Raw genomic sequence first — 21,997 nt, forward strand, 5'->3', positions numbered from 1 at the left:
GTCCCTGACCAGAGATTTCTGTGTGGGGCTTCTGGCACCCAGCCCAGCCCAGCCCAGCCCAAAGTTCCACACTCACTCTGTTTAAAAACATGAACAGAAAAAGCTGTGCTATGTAAAACTGGCTGTAGTCATCCTAATTGGAAAGGATTCTTTATGAATGTTACTAAATCTGTGTAAATTTGCTGTTCTGGGTATAGAATCTAGAATGGTGAAATATCCTCTCTAAAAGTTAAGAGATTGTTTATAAGTTCTCAATTCTTTTTCTGCCTTTTGGTTTTGATTATTTGGGGGCTTTATTTTCAGTTTCTTCATGATCTCTCCAACTGATCAGCAGGTTCACTCTTGGGCCTGGCTTAACAAATACTTGCCAAAAGATAGCAACTTGCTGCTGGAGGACGTCACCTGGAAATACACAGGTAATCAGCCTTTCAGGGCAGCCCAATAAGGAAACAGATGCAGGTTATCTTGTATTTACGTACCTTATTTATATTTGACTTTACAAATGAGCATCAGAATTAGTGTTAAAGAGAAATGCTGGGGCAGGGCTGGAGAGAGATGGCTTAGTTAAGAGAACTGGCTGTTCTTCCGGAGCACTCTGGTTCACTTACTACCATCCACAAGGCAGCTCACATCCAATGTACTCTTCTGTCTTCCATGGTACAACATATATGTGAGACACAGATGCATGTAAAACATCCATGAGCATGAAAAAACAATCAGCAAATCTTTAACCCTTAGCTACATGTAATGATGCACGTCTTCATCAAAACATCCAGGAGGCAGAAGTAGGTAGATCTTCCTGAGTCTGGTCTACATGATCAGTTCTAGGACAGCCAGAGCTGTTTCACAAAAACAAACTGTATGGTCCTTAAATAAGACACTGTGAACACAGATAATTGACATTCAATTAATTTATTCAGTTCTGGCCCTGGGAGTCATACGGTGGAAGGAGAAAAGTGACTTGCATTCATCTTATTCAATCCATTCATCTCACCTAGGCCTTTATTCTCATTAGCAGCAATTATGATTGGCTTCTTGCCACTAGCTTGGCAAAGTATAGATTATTGAACACTGGTTGTATTCTAGCCTGTACTAGAGCAGTTAGGTGTAGTTCTGTCACAGGCAGCAGAGTCTAGGTTGGAGAGACAGTTCTCCAGATCCTGCTTTGGAATTGGGGTTATTTCCATCATGTAGGGAGAGAAAGAGAACTATAGTGCTTGGTATATGGCCAGATCTGAAAGTGACCTCTTGGTTAGGTCTTGGTCTGGTGACCCTAATCTCACTGCAGAGGAGACTGTAAACCCATCCTTCCTGTGAACTTTCAAGAAGAACCACTCTAGCTAGGCTCTTCACACCAGCCAGTCAGCAGTTCAGTCAGCCTATTGTTGCTAGAGCCCAGGCACTTGACACTGAACCTCAGGTCTCTGAGTAAAGGGACATTTTTTTTTTAAAAAAAATGTTTCACCATCTCTAGACCAGGTCCTATGCAGGTATAGTGGTTAGTTTAAACACCAATTTGACAAAAATCCTAGAATCACCTGGGAGATAAAATGTACTTGCCTGTGGTAAATTACCATATCAATTGTGGTAGAAAGGCCCACCGGCTGGGTGACACCATTCCCTGGCTTGGACTCCATACTATAAAGGGAGTTAAGCAGCAGCATGCCTTTGTCAGTTTCCCAGTTGTGGATGGCAGGTGTCCAACTACTGCACACTTGTGATGCCTTGACTACCCTGCCATGACGGACTGGCCTTGACCTGTAAACTAGAAAACTACTCTTTAAGTTGATCTTGTCAGTGTATTTTATGATAGTAGTAGGTAAAGAAACAAGGACAGTGGACAAGTTCAGAAGAGACTGTTCTCTGGAGAAGCTGAACATTTCTTGTTCTCCACTCTATAGCCCTCAATCTGATTGGACCCCGAGCTGTGGATGTGCTATCTGAGTTGTCCTATGCCCCTATGACTCCAGACCACTTTCCAACTCTCTTTTGCAAGGTAAGTACTAGTGATTTATTGTTTGTAATCAGGGTCTCACATAGTGCTTGCAGGTCTCAAACTTGTTATGTAGCTGAGAATGGCCTAACACTTCTGATCTTCCTGCTCAAGTGCTGTGATTGCAGGTATGTGTGTACTTGGTTTATATGGTGCTGAGAATCAAACCCATGGCTCCATGCATGCTAGGCAAGCACACTACCAACTGTGCCACATTCCTAGCGTTCTGTTTTTTTAAGTGGTAAAGATTGTTTTCTTTTATAGTGATGGTAGGTTCACACTTTTAATGTGGTGTGAATACTTAAAGTGTTTTGACCTTTATTAAGCAAGCAAAATCACCGAGCAAATTTTATTTTTTACTTTCAAGCCTGCTTTATTTAGTAAGGATTAGGATACTCCCTGAAGTATATTCAATGTCTTTGAATGTCAGGTATGTATATAATAAATACAATATTATGTATATTATATTGGTTTCTGTAGCACCTGAATTAATAAATAGTAAATGCACACTGAGGTCAGATTTTTTTCTCCTTGCATTTGCTGTTTTTGTTTTTATACATATCTTCCTGGAAGAAATGGTATAGCTGAAGCTGAACCGTAAACAACAAACAACTAGTTGCCTGGCACACACTAGAACTGAATAACCGAATGCTCAGCCATTAGCAATGGAGGAACTTGGAAGTTCAAAACCGAGTTAGATTTTCAGAGCAAACTGTTTAATGATTTCCTCTGTTCTCCCAAGCAGAGAAAACAACAGAAAACTTCCGTGTTAGTGAACAGATCCCTCTAAAGTCTTCTCTGTACTTTATGATTCAACCCACAAACCTGTGCCTGGTAAATGGATTATCTTGTCAGAATTCATGTGGAAGTAGCTTATTGCAGTGCTGTATCAGTGACCCTTTCAAGGAAAATGAGCAGCTGTAATATTAGAAGCTGTCTCTGGTCCCAGAGTATATGAATTCTAGTCTGCGGGCATCGTCCGTTGTGTGTCAGATGCCTCAAGTTAGCCTACAGAGTCCCCCAGAGAAGACTCTTGATTGGTCTTCATTGTTCCTAATGCTGCTTGGCTAACTCAAATGTTTTAGCACAAGTTGGTAAAGAGAAATGCTTCCTTGGTCATAGGTCTAGGATTTAGCAGAGGGTGGGTGCTGACAGGGTTCCCCTTGGGTACTGACTGCCATGAAGGACAAGTGCCAACTGCTTTCTTTTTCTTTGCAGGAGATGAGTGTGGGCTATGCAAATGGGATCCGGGTGATGAGTATGACTCACACGGGAGAGCCAGGATTCATGCTTTATATCCCCATAGAGGTAAGAGGGGTCTGGGCAGGGCTACCAGTTTCCCAAGATTCCTGAGTACCAACATGTTCAGAATGGTGTATCCCACCCAGTCTTGGGCAGGGTGCAGGGAAAAGGTTTTATCATTTTTAATAGTTAATGTTGAAGAGATACATGCATTATAAAATAAAAACTTGAGGGAGGGAGCACAGAATACTTTCATTCTATCTCACACCCACATGGGAGCTCACAACCATCTGTATATCTAGTTGTGGGAAAATACTGCCCACCTCTGACCTCCAAGGGCACCAGGCACATACATGATATACATTGATACATAGAGGCAGAACACTCACATATATGGAATAGAAATAAAATGCTTAAACATCTTAAAAATCCCAGGACTCAGACTACATCCTAGGAATGTAGCTTACTTAGCATACTGTTTTTCTTGCATGTCAGTTAGTCCCCAGTTTGAATATTGTATTAACTAGGTATGGTAAAGCACGTCCCCACAATCCTAGCCCTGAGAAGGTTGGAAGCAGGAGTTTCAGTTTGGTCTGGGGTACATGAGACTCTAGGAATCTCAATACCAGCACAGTGGGCTAGAGATGGCTCAGTTGTAAAGTCTAGGCTCATAACCAAAATGCCAAATATCAACATATTTTAAACCTTATAAAATTAATTATGTAGATTAAAAACTGACCATCACCTTCATAACTAGCTCCCATCAATTAACAACACCTAATATAGTAGAAATTATTTTATTAATTTTTAATCAGTAATTTAGATGTATATGCAAGTAAATGCAAAGATAGGGATGGGGGAATACTTAGCACCTTTGGGATTATATGTTTTGTTGTAATTTATTTTAAATTTTATTTGATTTTAGAGACAGGGTTTTTCTATGTATCCTGGCTGTCTTTAAACTCACTGTATAGGCTAGCCTTGAACTCAGAGATCTGTCTGCCTCTGCTGCCTCCCATATGCTGCTTGTTTTTTTTTTTTAAACTGCTCTTGGGGGGGTCTCAGTATTATAGCCCAGGCTGGTCTCTATCTCCTGAAAGCTAGGATTATGCATGTGTCCCATCATGCCTGCTCAAGTTTAACTTTCCTTCTGAGTGAAGTGGAATGAGACTGAAAACCACTCCACAGACTGGGCAGTCCTATCTTCTTGCTTCTGAACTTGGCCAGAGTTTTTTGGAGCTAGTCCTGGAACAAGTTAGACAGGCTGCTGCTTTGTTTTCCTTCTGGTAAACCCAAGCTCACTACTGTCCCCTTTCAGGTCTCATATCCCCTCCTCCAGCACATACATGCCCACCTACATGTATACATTACTTTTCATATGTGCCTGAATCTATGTATGGTGCACGTGTGGAGGTGCACAGAAGAGACCAGAAGAGGAGTGAGACTCCCTGGAAATGGAGTGACAAGTGTTGGTGAGCTAATGATGATGAGCCAAACCTGAGTCCTTTAGAAGAGCAAGTGCTCTTAACTACTGAGCCGTCTCTATCACTGTTTTCTTTTGTTTCACTGAGACAGTTTCAGAATATAGCTCTGGCTGTCCTGGAACTCACTATAGATCAGGCTCGCCTTAAGTTTAAGAGATCCCTGCCTCTGCCTTCTGAGTCCTGGGATTAAAAGTGTGAGCGCCATGCCCACCCACATTATCTCTTGGTCAGAGCTTATTTAGAGCCATTTGTCCTCTTACCTGTCTCTTGTACTTTTACCTTTTCTTCTGTAGCACTCACCACTATCCAATAATATTACTTGTGTATTCCTGAGATTTCTTTGTCAAGTTTAAGTGATATATCCTATCACTTAAAGGAATAGGTGTCACATACTAAGTCAGAGTAGATGTTTCCTGGAGTTTTTGGTCATATCCTTTCCTTTGACCATGTTACCTTCCCACCCACCATCCCCCAGGACCAGGCCTAGCTACCAATTCTCCATTCTTAAACCAACCTGGAACTGCTTCCACTTTGCCAAGGCTTCCTCTCATAGCACTTGCACTCTTGATTTTTTAATTTGTTGTGTGTCTTGTGTCAGGGCATACCTGTCATGGTACATACATGGAGGTCAGAGGGATAAAGTCCTTACATAGGGTACAAATACCTCAACCACTGAGCCTGATCTTTGTCATCAATTTAGTTTTTCATTTCTCTCCAGCCACACACACACTGTTTTGTATAAAGGTGGGACTTAGTTTGGTTCAGTTTGAGCATCATCCAGTAGACAGTAAGTTGTGGTGGCAGAATTTGTAACTAGTTACATTACATCCATAGTCAAAAACAGAGAAATTAATTTGTATTTCTAGGTACTTTAAATATTTTGAACATACTATTTTTATGTGTGTGGGTGTTTGCCTACATGTATGTATGTCTTTGCACCACATGGGTCAGTGGCCATGGAGGTTAGAAAAAAAGGCATTGGATCCCCTGGAATTAGAGTTAAAAGACAGAAATAAACTATTGTGAGCTGCCATGTTGAATCCAGGATATCTGCAAAGAACAGCAAGTGCCTTTAATCAGTGACCCATCTCTTCCATACATGATACATTTTTCTAGGTTGTCCTTTGATACATGGTGTGAGGTTTTTGCATGTGTTACCCAGGACTGAACCAAGAGTCACGTGCATGCTGGGCAAGCATTCTAACACTGAGCTTTGTAACTGCTAGGAAGATAAGCTGAAGATACCAGCTGAGCTGCATGTCTTCAGCAGCTTTCAGGTTGTTTTTAAAATGTGAATATATTGAGCTGGAGAGATGGCTCAGTGGTCAAGAGCACTGACTGCTCTTCCAGAGGTCCTGAGTTCAATTTCCAGCAACCACATGGTGGCTCACAACCATCTGAAATGGGATCCGATGCCCTCTTTCTGGTGTGTCTGAAAACAGCTACAGAGTACTTACATACATGAAATTAATAAACCTTTTTAAAAAATGTGAATATATCTGTTTAAAATTAACTGTTAAAAATAATGAAATCTTTTCCTGCAGCCCACTTTGGAGCCACTTCAGTTAATTAGAAAGCTCATTAGTTGCTGACTTTTCTTCTCTTCATGTAGTATGCTCTACACGTCTACAATGAGGTGATGAGTGTTGGGCAGAAATACGGAATCCGAAATGCTGGGTATTACGCTCTCAGAAGTCTCCGAATTGAGAAGTTTTTTGCTTTCTGGGGTCAGGACTTAAACACCCTCACCACGCCCCTGGAATGTGGAGGAGAGTCTCGAGTGAAGTTAGAGAAGGTATTGTCCAGATTTCTCTTGTGCCTCTTAGCCAAGCAGTTGTGATGTGTCTTAAGGTAAGAAGAGCAGGAAAAATAGGAAAGTGCTAGCTAGCATCAGGTAAATCACACGGAACAGTGTATTCTCAGGACAGGAGACTTACCTGTGGGATGCATATTTCAAATGAAACCCCAATACCATGATGACACCTGTTTGCATTAGCATAAGTGTTTTAGTGGTTTGTGGTCATTTCATCAATGTACTACAGTAGTTATCCAAATTTGTCATCTTAAGTCAGTTTCTTAATTAGGCAATTTCTTCTTAAAATGTATTTTTAACTTTTAATTATGTGAATGCATATATGTCTGCATGAGGCATATGCATTTGAATGAGGTTGCCAAAAGAGGCCACTGGGAGCAAACAGCTTGGGTTTTCTACAAGACCTCTTACCTCGCCAGCCCCAGGTATTATTATTTAGAAAACTAGTTCAAGAGGTTATCCTAATCCTCTCACCTCTGAACCTCAACCAGTGTCTTCTCAGAAGCAGCAGTTTCTGTCTGTTCTAGACTGTTAGAATGTCCAAGTGTGCCAGTGTACGATCCCCTACCCACTTTGAACTTAGAGGTGTTAAACTTATACCTCACTGCATTTCCAACAGTGTATTTAGGCAGTTCCCTAATGGTACACCAGTAGTTTTTCTTTTCTGAGACAAGGCCTTATTATGCAGTTCTGGCTGACCTGGAACTTCTATGTAGACCAGGCTGTGTGCCGTCATACCCGGATAGCATTTAGTCATTTATCTACTTCTTGCTTTGGCCACTGCATATAAATAGCCATAAAAAAATTACATACATTTTTTTGAGTGCTGTGAAAATGTTAAATTATACATATATATAATGCATGGGCTTTTTGTTGGAAATACACGAAAGTTACCTGTCTCTAATTTTGTGGAATTGGTTCTTTGCTGCCAACTTTACATGGGTCCCAAGGCTCAATCTCTGGTTTCTAGGCCTGTGTGATAAGAGCCTTTATCTGCTGAGCCGTCTTACCATTCCTCTAGCAAGTATTCTTGATTAACTTTTCAGTTTTTCTAACATTCTTTGTTTCCTGTAGACTCATGATTGAAATCTGTTCATAGACTCTATGGGGGCTGGAGAGATGGCTCAGTAGTTAAGAGCACTGACTGCTCTTATAGAGGTCCTGAGTGCAATTCCCAGCAACCACATGGTGGCTCCCAACCATTATTAATGGAATTGGATGCCCTCTTCTGGTGTGCTTGACTGAAGAAAGCAACAGCGTACTCACATAAAATGAATTTTAAAAAAGTTCTTTGGTCCCTCTGCTGTGTATACAGCTTTTCACAATGCCTCCCTCAAACATTGTCATTTTTTTTCCTAAAAGCTAGCAGTAATGTAGTCTAAATATGTATGCTGCATACCCACACACTCTCCACCTTTACATGCAAGGGCCATGTAAAGACTGGTATTTCAGGGTTTTTTTCCCTTTTTTCTTTCCTAGGGCATAGACTTCATCGGCCGCGATGCCCTGCTGCAGCAAAAGCAGACCGGGGTATATAAGCGCCTTGCTATGTTCATTCTGGATGATCACGACACAGACCTGGACTTGTGGCCTTGGTGGGGAGAACCCATTTACCGGAATGGAAAGTATGCTGGCAAGACCACCAGTAGTGCCTATAGCTACACTCTTGAGCGCCATGTATGCTTGGGTTATGTACACAATTATTCTGACAGTGGGGAAGAGCAGGTGGTCACACCGGATTTCATCAACCGAGGAGAGTACGAAATTGACATTGCAGGACATCGGTTTCAGGCTAAGGCCAAGCTCTACCCCGTCACCTCTTATTTCACTCACAAGCGTAGAAAGGATGATGTGGAGCTGAGTGACTTTCATGGGAAGTAATACAAGACATTCTCCCTTCCTCCCTTTCTCGCCATGAGAAGAAACATCACCCTGAGAGTCGATGTTTCCTCTGTCCCTGTCTCCTCACTGAAGGTACCTTTGTCCTCTCTTAGGTTTTCTGAGAGCCTTTCTTCCCATTTTCTCTCGTTTGCTGTTATCCTTCCTAATAATTCAGGCTCTTTTCATCCCTCCAGCAGGCTCACATTCCCACAGTGGCAGGTAGAACTCACTTGTGGAGTTGTATTAAGGTGACAGACTGATTTTTAAATTCATTATAAGTTGGTATTTTTGAAGTCTTAGGGTTAAAATCCATTTCCCTTCGGCTTGGATTCTTAGAGTAACCTGGTAATTTTGGCAGCCCTGGGAATAACTTGTGTCTTAACTATGCAGATGATTCTGTTCCACTGTGCTGTAGGTTGCCACCTGATACCTCTTAACCATCTACCTCACCAATGAGAGGGATTGTGTGGACACTGTCTGCTCTGTGGAAGGGAGTAGTAGTTAACCTGGCACCCTGTGTCCTCCAACTTTGTCCTTAGATGTTTGTGCCAGGGCAGCCTGCCTGCAGTTTATTTCCTGCTATCTTATATCATGCTTTTTTTTTTTTTAAAGCTGAGTTCACAGGTATGTCAGTATTTGAAAGGAAAAACAAACTATGCTGCCTTTTGTGTGGCTTTTCCCAACAGGAGCAGTGTGAACTCAGATGCTGAGTTCCTATTACTAGAGGAAGAGTGCTGCTTTTCTTCCAGCTAATCATAGGTCAGTGAGCTTCTTCATTTCTTCAGATGACTTTTAGCCTCATCTGTGCCTTGTATAGCCTGCCTACAACCTCAACATTCATTCTTAGCCTTTTAGAAAGGGGGATTATCTTGGGTGGTTAAGTAAACCATGCTGTTCATACTGTGTTCCAGAGCTATCAGAGCCATGAGCTTTACATCCCTAGCATGAACAAAGGCACAAACATGACCACTGAGAACTGAGTACAGTGCAGGCCAGAGACCACTTCCCATTTTTTACTTCCAGACACCTTGATAGAATCTTTGGAATGGAAAGTGAGTGGGGAACCCACCAAATGCCCCACACATTTCAGTGATACTACTGTTTTCTTTTTGTGAGATGGTTTCACACTGGAGCTCAGGCTAGCCTCAAACTTGTAGTGTTCCTCTTGCTTTAGTCTCTTGAGCACTAGAATTTCAGGTATGGTGACAGTTTTCTGAAGCTGAAACTTGGATGTTACAGGTATATAATATCAACACTAAATTTGTTTGCTCTCAATCTTTGAGAACCTTTAATTCTCTCAGCACTTGGAATGCAGGGCCAGCCTAGTCTACAGAATGAGTTCTAGGAGAGCCAGAATTACACAGAGAAACACTGTCTGCATAAAACAAAAAGAGGAGAGAGGGAGAGGGGAATGGAAGCGGGGGAGAGAGCACCAGTCAGCCTTAATTCAACTGTAGTTCTCAGTAACCTGGAAACATTGGTTCCGCTAATTGATATTAATAGAAATCCTTTCATTTCTTTAGAGCAGCTCAAAATCCTCAATTGCCTTCTTTGACATTTCTATAGAACTATTATCCAGACTTGCTTTTTGTACACATTTCTTGCTATTTTCTCCAGCTAGGCCACTCCTACTTAAGATTTTGATTTATTAAAAGGACACAATTAGAATATAATGTGAGGGAGATTAGTATTTTGGAAAAATATGTATTTAAGAGATGAAACTGTTTCTAGACAAAAGAAATACTGTACTAGAGAGCTGAGCAGGGCAACAGTAGCAGAAGCTGCTGAGGAAGAACAGGCTCTAGCTGATCTATGAAGGTGGGAGTAGATAAGCACAGCTCCATGTATTGTGCTCTCTCAACTGTGGTTGTACCATTCCAGTCTGTGTGAATGAAAGTTTATTTGGAACTGAATACATAATACACTTTTTAACCTATGTATTAATAGGAAAAAAAATGTAGCAAGGAAATGTTATCACTTAAACTCCAAATCAGAAAAACTTCCAAAACAGTAATAGTTTAAAATTGGGCATACTACCATCATAGTATAGTATTCAGAAGCAAATGTCATCAAGAGTATTTTCAGCATAGTTTTTTATTTTCTGAATTTGTTAATCTCAAGCTAATTAAGTATTAAGTTGGAGGAAGTTGGAGGGAAACAGCAGCTTTCTAATAAGTCTTCAGCCAGAAGTTCTGGCTGTTGTATCATCAGAGCTTATAGACTGTGCTTGTCTGGCTGCAGTTTTTTCTATGCTTGATGTCAGAAGTACTTTAGACAGTCAAGAGAGCCGTTTACCTGGAATATCTGACTCACCAGTGTTGGTATAGCCTACTACGAGTTATTAGCAGAAATGTTAGGTCTGTCAACTTGTTATAACCCCTTTGGTGTCAAATGACCTGACCCTAAACCATTGGAAAGCAGATATTTACATTATGATTCACAATAACAAAATTAGTTATGAGTAACAATAAAATAATCTTATGGTTGGGGTCACTACAAATGTGAGGAACTGTATTGAAGGGTCATTGCATTAGGATGGTTGAGAAACACTGCTCTAGAGGCATGACTGAAAAATCTAGGACTAAGGAGGAACAATCACTGTACATCCTCAGTTGTGTGACACTTAAACTTTGTGGACAGTGAGGCTACCTAGTCTTGTATGACAACATACACTGGGAGGCCAGTTAGCTTTAAGGGATTGTGAACACTTCCATTTTAGGTGACAGATTCTTTGGAATAATCTGTTGCCACACCTACTTCCTCGAGGTGAGGAGTTCCAAGTTCTTTGATTAGAAGCAATTAAACCGCTTTGAACAAGATAACAAAAAATATAGGAAAACTAGAGTTGGGAGTTTTCTGTGATATTTCTTAATTGTGAGAATACCTCACTGCATTTCTGTGTATTCCTACAGATCTCATTAGTCCTAGATACAGGATCATTTAGCACAATTCTTAACCCTAGCTTCAGTGTGGTCTTCACGAGCCCATTTATGCAGCAGTGGATTCTAGTCACTTCAGCTTGGCACTTGCTGGAAAGTACATTAGCTCTGGCCTGTCCCCTCTACACCAAATGTATTCTAGGCTGTTGTGCCCAAGAAAACTAAACATGAACAAATGTGTAGGTTTCAGTATCAACTGCTCTGCTTTTCGATGTGGGTGGCAGTGCCAGGGTGAGTTACAGCAGCAGGAACTGCTCATGGTGTCCTTTGTTTCACTGAAGATTCACAGCTTTGATTTTCAGGTTAACTGTCCTCTACCTTATGAACACATTTGCTAGCATGGGAAAAGTTCTTCATCATCCTTGGAGAGAATTGTATGCCTTACAGGATTGGTACAGCCCTGGAGACTGACCTGGATGAGCAGTTCTAGCTTCCTGTTTGCAGGGGTGAACTGCACATTTCATCTTTGTATGTATTGGTTAACTTCACTGATTTATATTTAGGACAATGAAGAATAAAGAACCTGTCATTTGTTCATTTTCTGCATCCCAGCACCCCCATTTCACAAATGTTGGTAAGGAGTATAATATCAATACAAGTATACTTTCCTTCTGGAGAATGCTCATCTTGTACTTACATCTGTAGGCACACAGGTTGAGGAGAAGCAGGTGAGATAGTGATGTCTGAGCTCAGCTACAGCTGAGCTGTGGGTGGTTTGGCAGCACCTCCCTTCTGCCACTTTCCTTTGGTCTTCAAGGTGCTGATCTGTAAGCCACCATTTTCATGTCATATGGGGCTTTCTCTCGTAGCTCCTCAGCAGTACCAGCACCAGGTACTGTTCCCAAGGATTTTTGAGCATTCCCACCTTTGCTGTCTCAGTCTGTTCCACATCAACACTTCCCTGTATACGATTCTTGGTCTCTAAGCAGTTCTCCATATCTCAATAATTATACACTTTCTTCATATTTTGATTCACCTGTTTTTAATCTTTGCAAACATCTACCTCCTCGTCTTTTTGTCTGTGAATAACAGATTATAAGAGGAGGGGGAGTTATGTTTCAAAAGACCTATGCCAAGATTTCTTTTGCATACCAAGAACTGAAGCTTGGAGCACTTCTCAGACCAGTTCTAGTGCCTTATACTCTAAGATGTCCAGCATCAGACTTAGGAAGAAAGCAGAATGTTCAGTCTGTAGGTTCTCATCCCCCACATCAGCCCTCCTTGCTCACAGTAACCTAGGTGTGGGGTAAAAGTTTCTGTAGCTCATCTCACTTTTCTAGCTCATACTCAACTCTCTGGTCAATGCTTAAGATATATAAAACACCAGTGCAATACTATAAAGTTCCTTAAATTTGCATTTAGCGTGTGGTTCTGCTCAGCTCCCTATTCCTGTGTAGTATCAGCATGTGGTCCTGAGGACATTCTAGATACTGGAGGAAATAAAAACTTTTAAGAGCAAATTCAGCAGACTTTGGACACATGGGGTAATTGTGCATTTTATGACCAGAATTATTTCTAGATGGCTGGATTTCAACTGAGATTTTCTTTTCATGTATTAGGTGTATAAATGAATAAAAAGATGTTTTCATAACAATTGTAATGTTCACTTGTGAAATGTCCTCAAAGGATAAAACCGTTATCTCTGATGCTAAGGGGTTTAGAAATGAAGGTAAGGAAGAGACAGGCTTATGTGCAGTCTGGTTGTATGAAAGAATACCTTCTGGGTAAGAATGAACATAACTCACTACCATATGCATGTAAGAAAGTCCATGTGTATGTAAAAGAGGAACAAAGGGTTAATTAGCTGATATGGTTAATTCTAATATGATCTAATAATTCTAAAATGATGTAGCTAAAACCTTAGCAGATAATTTACAAAAACAATTTTAAAGATTTATTTTATGTATATGAGTGTACTATCTGCATGTATACCTACATGCCAGAAGAGGTCATCATGGTTATGAGCTGCCATGTGGTTGCTGGGAATTGAACTCAGGACCTCAGGAAGAGCAGTCAGTGGTCTCAACAGCTGATCATTTCTCCAATTACAAATGTCTTAGACGCCCAGTGGGGATACAGTGCCTCTCACTATGCTGGCATGGGAGCCAACTTTAACAAATATACTGAAAATACCGATCATGATCTCTTTGAGATCAACTGGTAACATCCTGGAAAATAAACCAGAAATTCATTAAGAAATATATTCTAAAGATTTTATTTTAAAGGGATTGGGGTCTTCTCCCAGAGAAAAATACTATTTGAAGTTGTGGGCCTTTCATCTCATATAGTTTCAGCCATATAAACTAGGAACTGGCTAAACTGTACACAGTATTGAGGGCCTTGAGATCCTTGCACTACGGAAATGGCAGAAGTTCCAAGAGTTCAAGGTTACCCTGGGTTACTTGCCTTCCATATAAATAAAACTTATTTGACTTGGCAGTGGTGGTGCATGCCTTTAATCCCATTACTCGGAAGGCAAAAGTAGGTAGATTTCTGGGTTTGAGGCCAGCCAGGGCCACACGGAAAATCAGCTGGGGGAAAAAAAAGAGAAAAAGAAAAGAAAAAGGACTGTTTCACTAGGTTTTAATTGTAGCCTTGCCTAATTGTCCTTCAAGACAGTCAAGTATAACTGGGCATGTGGTGGTACATGCCTTTAGTCCCAGCATTCAGGAGGCAGGTAGATTTCTGTGAGTTCTAGGACAGCAAGGGCTACATGTACAGAGACCCTGTCACAAAACAACAATCAGCCAAACAAAAAAACAAAAAATAGCAAAGCAAACAAGAAGTGCCAAGTATGTACACCAAGGCATACACTCTGCTTACAATATACCATGTTGAGCTCTTGAAGGGTGTATTTTATAGGACTTTCATGTCCCTAATAAGTACTGAACTTTTTTTTCTTTTTTGGATATTTTCTTAACTTACATTTCAAATGTTATCTCCTTTCCCAGAATCCTCCATCCCATTTCCCCTCCCCCTGAACAGTTTAACTAAAAAGAAATCTCTTCAAACAACTTCTCAAAATTTCAGTACAACACACTTGAAAGGTCTTCCAGTTTGTCCCAGGTCTAAACAAAATTTTAAGAAATTTCCATTTAATATTTGTACACAATGTGTACATGTGAAAGTCTATGGACAAATTGCCAATCCTCTTCTACCATGAGGGTTCCTGGGGAATTGAATCTGGTTCTTAGGTTTGGTGGCAAACACTTTGACTTGCTGAGACAGCTCACCTTAATGTAAATTTAAAGAATTCTCTCAATATTCCATCCTACAAAGATTAAGGACAAACCCAATTGTCCCACAAACCAGAGAGTGGCTTACCTGCTGGACCTAACTGGATGAAAACTTGTACAGTCAGACATGCCTGCATACTCCTATAATTTCAAGGTCAGTTTCAGCTACATAGTGAGCTGGCAGCCAGCACCAGCCAATTATGTTAAAGGCCATAATGACCCCCTCCCCCGAAATCAGATGTGTACCAGGCTAGATACCCTTTCTTGCCTAAAACTAGGCTCAGGGCTCCACTTTCTTGATGTGTCAGGGTTAGCAGGGAGCCCAAGCTCTCAAGATTGGATAAAGAGACCCTAATGCGATTGCTCAGATTCGGCTCCTTGGTGGTCTTTTTGGGGTTTACAAACTTTTCCTGGCACAACACACAGGGTGGAGGCAACACCCGCACCCAGCTCCAGGTCAAATCAAGTCCAAAGTCAGATTCATCGCAGTCACGGCTATAGTAGGAAACACATCAGACATCATGTACTGGCACGTCATTAATTTCTTTTGGAACAGGGTCTTACTATCTAGCTTGGAACTCACTATGTAGACCAGGTTGGACTTGAACTCAAACAAACAAAGGAAAAGAGACAGCAATAGGTAGGGCAGTGCCAGTGATGTGTGGAAAGACACATGACCACTTGGAGAAAACAGGCTACGCATGACTGTCTATTGTGTGGTCTGTCTTTAATACAGGGCTTCTAATGAAGCTGTCAGAACCTGTTTTCATATCGGGAAAGAACACCAGACCATCCCTAAAGGGATGACCCAAAATGCTGCTACTACTTGTACCAGCACTTGGGCCAGAAGTAGCAATACGAGCCAGTCTAATAGCTAGCAGAGTCCAAATCAACAACCAACAAAGCCAGACTGTAATACATAATCAAGAAGTAACAGGGCTGGAGAGATGGCTCAGAGGTTAAAAGCACTGACTGCTCTTCCAGAGGTCCTGAGTTCAGTTCACAGCAACCACATGGTGGCTCATAACCATCTGTAATGAGGTCTGGTGCCCTCTTCTGGCGTATAGACATACAAGCAGGCAGAATGCGTTATACATAATCTTTAAAAACAAAGTTAGACAGCTGCAAGGTTGTAGGAAGAAACACCAGCAAATTATAGCCAGCTAGTACACAGTTCCTGGACAGAACAATAATCAATGAAGCCAGAGTCAGGCTGGAAACACCCAATGGTGAATTGGGTGAGGGAACACTACAGTATGTGGGCCTGTCATTGGCTTGACTCTATAATAATCCAAAGAACTGAGTCAATCTGGAGAGCTCTTAGCTGTTGTCCTGTTTCTACCACTGCCCTATAAAAAATACTGGAGACTTTTTTCTGACTCTGGAGAGTCACTCCCATTTTCATTTTTTGCTTTTCCTCAGTCCCTCACTTTTCTGTAATAACTGAAGTCTGCTTCTGCTTGTTCCCACTAGAGTTCTTGTCTTCTAGTTTTCACTGGCATGAGTCAACAAACTCCAGAGCCATTGGTCCAGGTTGATCTTTGAAGACCATGAATGTCCAGGCATCTTGGATCACATACAACGGTCCATGAAAGGTCCAGTTACTCTAGAAAACCCACCACCACCATCATCATTATCCTCCTCCTCCGTTCCTACTCTATGCTACCCTTTCAAAGAAAACCAGTTGGAAAAAGACAATACAACCGTGGGAAAGAACTGTAAGACTCCTCCTTTAGCAGGAAGAGATGGCAGAAGCAACAGCAACAGTTTCAGGAGGAAATAAACCAGGTCCAAACAAAGCCCAGCCTGATAACCTGTTGATTTAGTGTTTATCACCACCGACATCTGGGAAGAGGTGAGTGACTGATTAAACAGCAAGAAGTAGAGGGAGGCACCGAAACAGGTGTTTTAGGAGGTATCAAGGGAGGTTAAGAGAGTTGGACCCACCAAGATAGCTAACGGGTAAAACCTGGGTACTTGACTTGATCATCTAGGAAGTATCCCTGGATTCACCTGGAGAGAAAAGCATACCCTAAAATTCTTTAGACCTCTACCTTACAAACAAATCAACCCAGCAAATATTAAAATATGATGTGAGTTTGTTTAAAGTGATGTAAATCCCTGCGGCCTTAAAAGTAGACCTCTCCCAGCCTGTGGCCCTCGTCTATCATTTATGCAAAGTGGGCTTGAGGACCGTGGACTCGAACTTCGGGATCATACACAACAGTCACCTCAAGTCACTGGAAACCCCACCGCCTAAGTCTCTGACAGCCGAACCGCACGTTTCAACAGCAGGCGCGTGCTCGCCCGAGCCGCAGCCCGCCCCGAGGCCCGACCGCCCTGGGTCCCCGAGGCCCGCACAGCTCCGCTGGCTGAATTTTGACGCCCGACCCGGCCAGTGGCACCGCTTCAGAGACCGGGAGGAATAGCCGGGAGCCGGAGCCCAAAGCTCAGACGACAGGGGCGTGCGAGGCGCAGGAGTTCACGGGAGGAGAAGGCCGCCCGGACTAGCAGGTCCTAGCCGGCTTCCTACCTCACGGGCCCGCGACTCGCGGGCAGCGCGCTCACCAACGCCCGGCGGAAGTGAAGGACAGCACAACCGCTGAAGAGGGTCCGTGCGGGCCGGAAAGGGGGACTGGACATGGGGAGGGGGCGGGACGCAGAGCGCAAAGTTCCGGGACCGCGGGGGCCCGCGACCTTCCGTGCTTTACGGCCCGCGGCAAGGGTAAGGCGGGCGCGCGCGCCAACGCGCCGTGACGTCACCGCGACGGCCCGGGCGCACGTGGGCTTGTTTGGGTCTCGCCAGGCCCCGCCCCTCCCGCGACCCCTCCTTCACTACCTGGATGGCGGGGCGCTTGCGGGAAGCTGCCGCCCGCCTCCGTCCCCGCTCCCGGCCTCTCGCCGGCCTCGGTTCCCGCGTAGAGCCTGGGCATCGGAGCCGGCCACAGCCTCGACCCAGTGTGGGCGGTTCGGGTGATCGTCTGCCGCCAGGCCTGAGCCCGGGTCCTGCGCGCTGGGTCCGCAGCCCAGACAGAGCCGGGTCTCTGCCGGCCGGCGGTTTATCCGAGCTAGGCTTTGGCAGAACTTGATCTGCGGGCCTGGCCGCACCTCGGAGGCCGAATCAGCCGACCTGACTTCCCATCTTACTCCTTTCGGCTGCCCAGACGGAAAAGCATTGTTTGTTCGAACCTTAGAAACATCTACCTCCCATCCCCTCCAACTCCCAGTCTCTTCACCCAGTTTTCTTCCCTTCACAGAACTCATCACTAGCTTAAATACAAGTGTCGCTACGTTCCTTTACACTGTTCTTTTGAGGATCAAACTTTACTTGAATGCAGCTTCTCAACCCGCTCCTGGCACACTATTCAATATACCGTTCACACAGGCAACAAGAGAGATAGTGCTGGTCACTACCCCCTCCCCCCAAAAAATAAAAGAAACCCGTAAGCCCACCTGCAACACTTTTAGGGAAGTCTTTTTGGATGCCCAGATGTGATAATTGGGAGTTGCTATGTGGGTGCTGGTAACTGAACACAGGTCGTTGGGAAGAGCTATCCAGCTCCTCTGGGGCAGAACCCAGGTCGTAGTGCAGCTCAGAGTTGGAGGGAGCACACCAGAAAAGCCTATCTGAGTCACAGCACCAAAATGTTGGTGTTCTTGCAGCATGGAAAGGAATCCTGGTATTCAGGAGCCCAGCCTCCTCAACAAAGGTGTTGCAGCCCCTGGCTGAGCTGGAGTGCCACTTTAACAGCTCCACTTTGCAGCTGAGCTGAGGAGCTCTGGAACTTCAGCCCTGATCCCTTCTGGCTTCTTCTGATGAAAGTCACATCAGGCAGCAAATCTCATGAAAGAGGTTTTACTGGGATGGACAGATTCAGCGTTAGCTGCCCCTGATGGGAAGACAGCAGTGACTTGAACAGAGGGAGGGGCTTTATTTTATTTTTTAAAGATTTATTTATGTTGCCTTCACACATACCAGCAGAGGCCATTCCATTAAGGATGGCTGTGAGCCATGTAAGCTGCTGGTAATTGAACTCAGGACCTCTGGAAGAGCAGTCAGTGCTCCTAACTACTGAGCTCATATAGGATTTCTTGTGGGAGGGAGATTTTTAGGGCAGAGATTTCCAGAGGATTGGCGGGATTTCAAACCCCAAGCTTGGGGTTGAATGGGTTAGTTTGAGAAGCTCAGGGATTGGTAGGTTTTCCTATCCAGACCTTTCACCTAAAATTAGCATAATCTGGGAAGGGTTCTGTTGAGGGGCTGGAGATGACAGTCACAGAGGCTGAAAACCCCATTCTTTATAAAAGGGGCATATAAAAGCACTATATATTATATATTATATATATATTTTATATATATATATATATATATATATATATATTATATGCCCCGAGGGAGGGGCATAGTGCTGGAGATCCTCAGGCAGGGGCCTACCACTTTTCTGCTTTGAGAGTTTACAAGGTATATAAAAGGAGTCAATGAACTGGAAGTCAAATTTTCCCTGCATTTATATATGTAGACCCTGGTGTCTGTAGAGGTCAGAAGATGTTATTGGGGGGCTGGAGAGATGGCTCAGTGGTTAAGGGCACCACTGACTGCTCTTCCAGAGGTCCTGAGTTCAATTCCCAACAACCACATCATGGCTCACAACCATATGTAATGGGACCCAATACCTTCTTCTAGTGTGTGTCTGAGAGCAACTGTGTACACACGATATAAATGAATTAAAAGAAAAAGATGTTATTGGATCTCCTGGGTTCATAGAGGGTTGTAAGATGTCATCTGGGTGCTCTAATGTCACAGAATATTTGATCCCTGAGATTGTTATTTCTAGGATTGGGGGAATAGGGAGCCCTGTTTTTAGTTGTGTGGCTCAGCCTTAGCACACACCTTTAATCCAACAGCTTTCTGCTTCAATGTTATAAACAGGATTAAATAGTCAACCATAGGTCAAGAGGCTGAGCAAGCAACTGGTTGACAGGAAATGAACATATTTATTAAGGAAAAAGAGTAAAAAGTCAGGAGATTGGGGTTAAAGCACTTTCTGTTCTTCCCAAGACACAAGTTTGATTCTTAGCATCGATATGGCTTCTAACAACTACTCGTAACTCTGGTTCCTCAGGATGTAGCACTCTTGGCCTTCATGGGCACTGCATATATGTGAGACACAGACATACATGCTGACTAAACAGCTACACATAAAAGCATTCCATTTTAAAATTATTTTATGTGCATAAGTATTTTGCCTGTGTGCTATGTATATGCCTGGTGTCCACAGAAGCCGGAAGAAGGCATTGGACACATTTGGACTGGAGTTATAGCTGGCTATAAGTTGCAGTAGGGGTGCTGGGAATTGAGCCCAGGTAATTTGGAGAAGAGCAGCCAGTGATCTTAACTAATGAGCCATTTAGTATTTAGCCCCAAATACTAAAAAACAAAAAAACAAACAAACAAACAAAAAAAAAAAAAACCCAAACTGTATAAAAATTGTGTGTGCGCACATGTGGATGTCAAACAACTTCTGAGAGTCCATTTTCTCTACTAGGTGGGTCCAAGGACTGAATGCTGACGAGGAGACTTGGAGGTAGGTACTCACCATCCTGTCAGCCCATGCTAACATTTTATAAAGGTTTTTTCTGCGTGTATGTATGTTCTGTGTACCATGTGTGTACTTGGTGCCCAAGTTGGTCAGAAGTTGGATTTCCTTGAACTGGAGTTATGGCTGTGAGCTGCCATGTGGGTTCTGGAAATCGAACCCAATTCCTATGGAAGAGTAAGAACAACTCTTTGAAGCCATCTTTCCAGCCCATTATTGCTTCAGCTGCCTCTCAACACATTTTCTATCTTTTGGGATAATATTTATTTCCTGACTTACTCAATGAATCGTGGCTACTCAAGAGAATGTTGCTTTCTAAATGTTTCTATATTATCTTTTCACTGTTGACCTCAAGCTTAGTCTGTGGTTAGAGAACATATTTGGATGACTAGAATTCTTCAAACACAAGTGGCTCAAGGCATGGTGTAAGTTCACAAGTATTCTACAGAAAGAAAATAAACTGTATTATACAGTTGCTGGGTATTTAGGGTTTTAATTCTTTCTTTTAGAAGACAGGGTCTATGTAGCTCTGCCTGATCTGGAACTATGTAGACAAGGCTAGCCTTTGAGATCTGCCATCCTGCTGGTCTTTTTTATTTTTAAACATCCCCATTACTTCTCCTTCCTTCTTGTGTCTATATTTCTCCCATGCATGAAGGATCATCATTCAACTTATCTGAAGATGCCGAGTTAGAATTCATTTCATGCAAGACTGCTGGTGACAGATTCTTTCAGACTGTCATACAAAGTCATTACCCCCCCCCCCCTTTTTTTTGGAGACAGGGTCTATGTATAGGTAGCTCTGGCTGTTCTAGAACTTGTTCTGTGGTCCACGCTGGCTTTGAACTCAGAGATCCACCTGCCTCTGCCTCCTGGGATTAAAGGCATGTACCATTCTTTTCATTTACTTTTGTGCGTGTGTTTGCATGTGCAGAAGCCAGAGGAGTCTGGTGTCCTTAGCAATCACTGGGCACATTATCCCTGCAGTCTCTCACTACATCTAGAGTTCATTTATTTCCCCATCAAGTCCCAGCAATTCTCCTGCCCCTCATCCTGTCCTCCTCACTCGTGAGGGGATTACAAACCTACATAGGCCTTTTACATGGTGTTAGGAGTCTGAGCTCAGGCCCTCATGCTTCTGTAGCAAGTGCTCTTACCTACCAAGCCAGCTCCCCATCTCCATCTCTCTAAAATGTGTGTGTATGGAGGTTTTGCTTGTATATATGTCTGTGTACCTGTGGGTGACTGGTGCCCTCAGATGACAGAAAGGTGTTAGAAGCCCTGAGTTAGAGCTACAGAAAGTTGTAAACTGCCTTGTGGTGGTGCTGGGAATTGAACCCAAGTCCTCTGGAAGAACACCTACAGAAGTTCTGGAAGACTACAGAAGCAATCTCTTTAGCCTCTCTTTATTTGAAAGGCTAGTTCTAGAGGCTGGATGCTAGGGCAGTGAAGAGAGGGGCTTGCTGAAGGTATTGGCCAGGGCTGAGCCAGGTACCACCTGTAGGATCATACTAGCTGTGTGGGATACCCAGGAGAGGTGGTGTGTCTGTGCTTTCTCTAGACAGAGCCTCACACACCAGAAGAATGAGTAAGTCAGGAAGCAGCAGCCCCACTCAATAAACAAACCCAAGATGTAACTCCCAACTTGCTGCAGCTCCCTGAAAAGGAATGCAGGTTCGCCAACAAGCCAGGGTCCGAGGACCCCATCGACAAGGTCTAGGTGCGTAAGTCAGCTCGCAGCTCATACACTCGCAAGGGTAAGAGATTCCTCCCTCTCACCACAGAGAATATTCGACAAGTACAAACCTGCAA

At 43.1% G+C, this 21,997-nt stretch overlaps 1 protein-coding gene across 1 annotated transcript in view; it reads left to right on the forward strand.

Annotated features, from left to right (window-relative positions):
• Window positions 1-12,935, forward strand: part of PDPR (pyruvate dehydrogenase phosphatase regulatory subunit) — a 44,661-nt gene extending 31,726 nt beyond the window's left edge. The window contains exons 14-18 of the mRNA XM_080936819.1: window positions 304-416; window positions 1,902-1,996; window positions 3,212-3,301; window positions 6,332-6,514; window positions 8,012-12,935. Of these exons, the coding sequence (XP_080792945.1) occupies window positions 304-416; window positions 1,902-1,996; window positions 3,212-3,301; window positions 6,332-6,514; window positions 8,012-8,413 (883 nt within the window). The 3' untranslated portion in view covers window positions 8,414-12,935. The remainder of the gene's footprint in view (window positions 1-303; window positions 417-1,901; window positions 1,997-3,211; window positions 3,302-6,331; window positions 6,515-8,011) is intronic.
• Window positions 12,936-21,997: the final 9,062 nt, after the last annotated feature.

Source organism: Micromys minutus (genome assembly GCF_963924665.1).
Source record: "Micromys minutus genome assembly, chromosome: 24".
Lineage (NCBI taxonomy): Eukaryota > Metazoa > Chordata > Mammalia > Rodentia > Muridae > Micromys > Micromys minutus.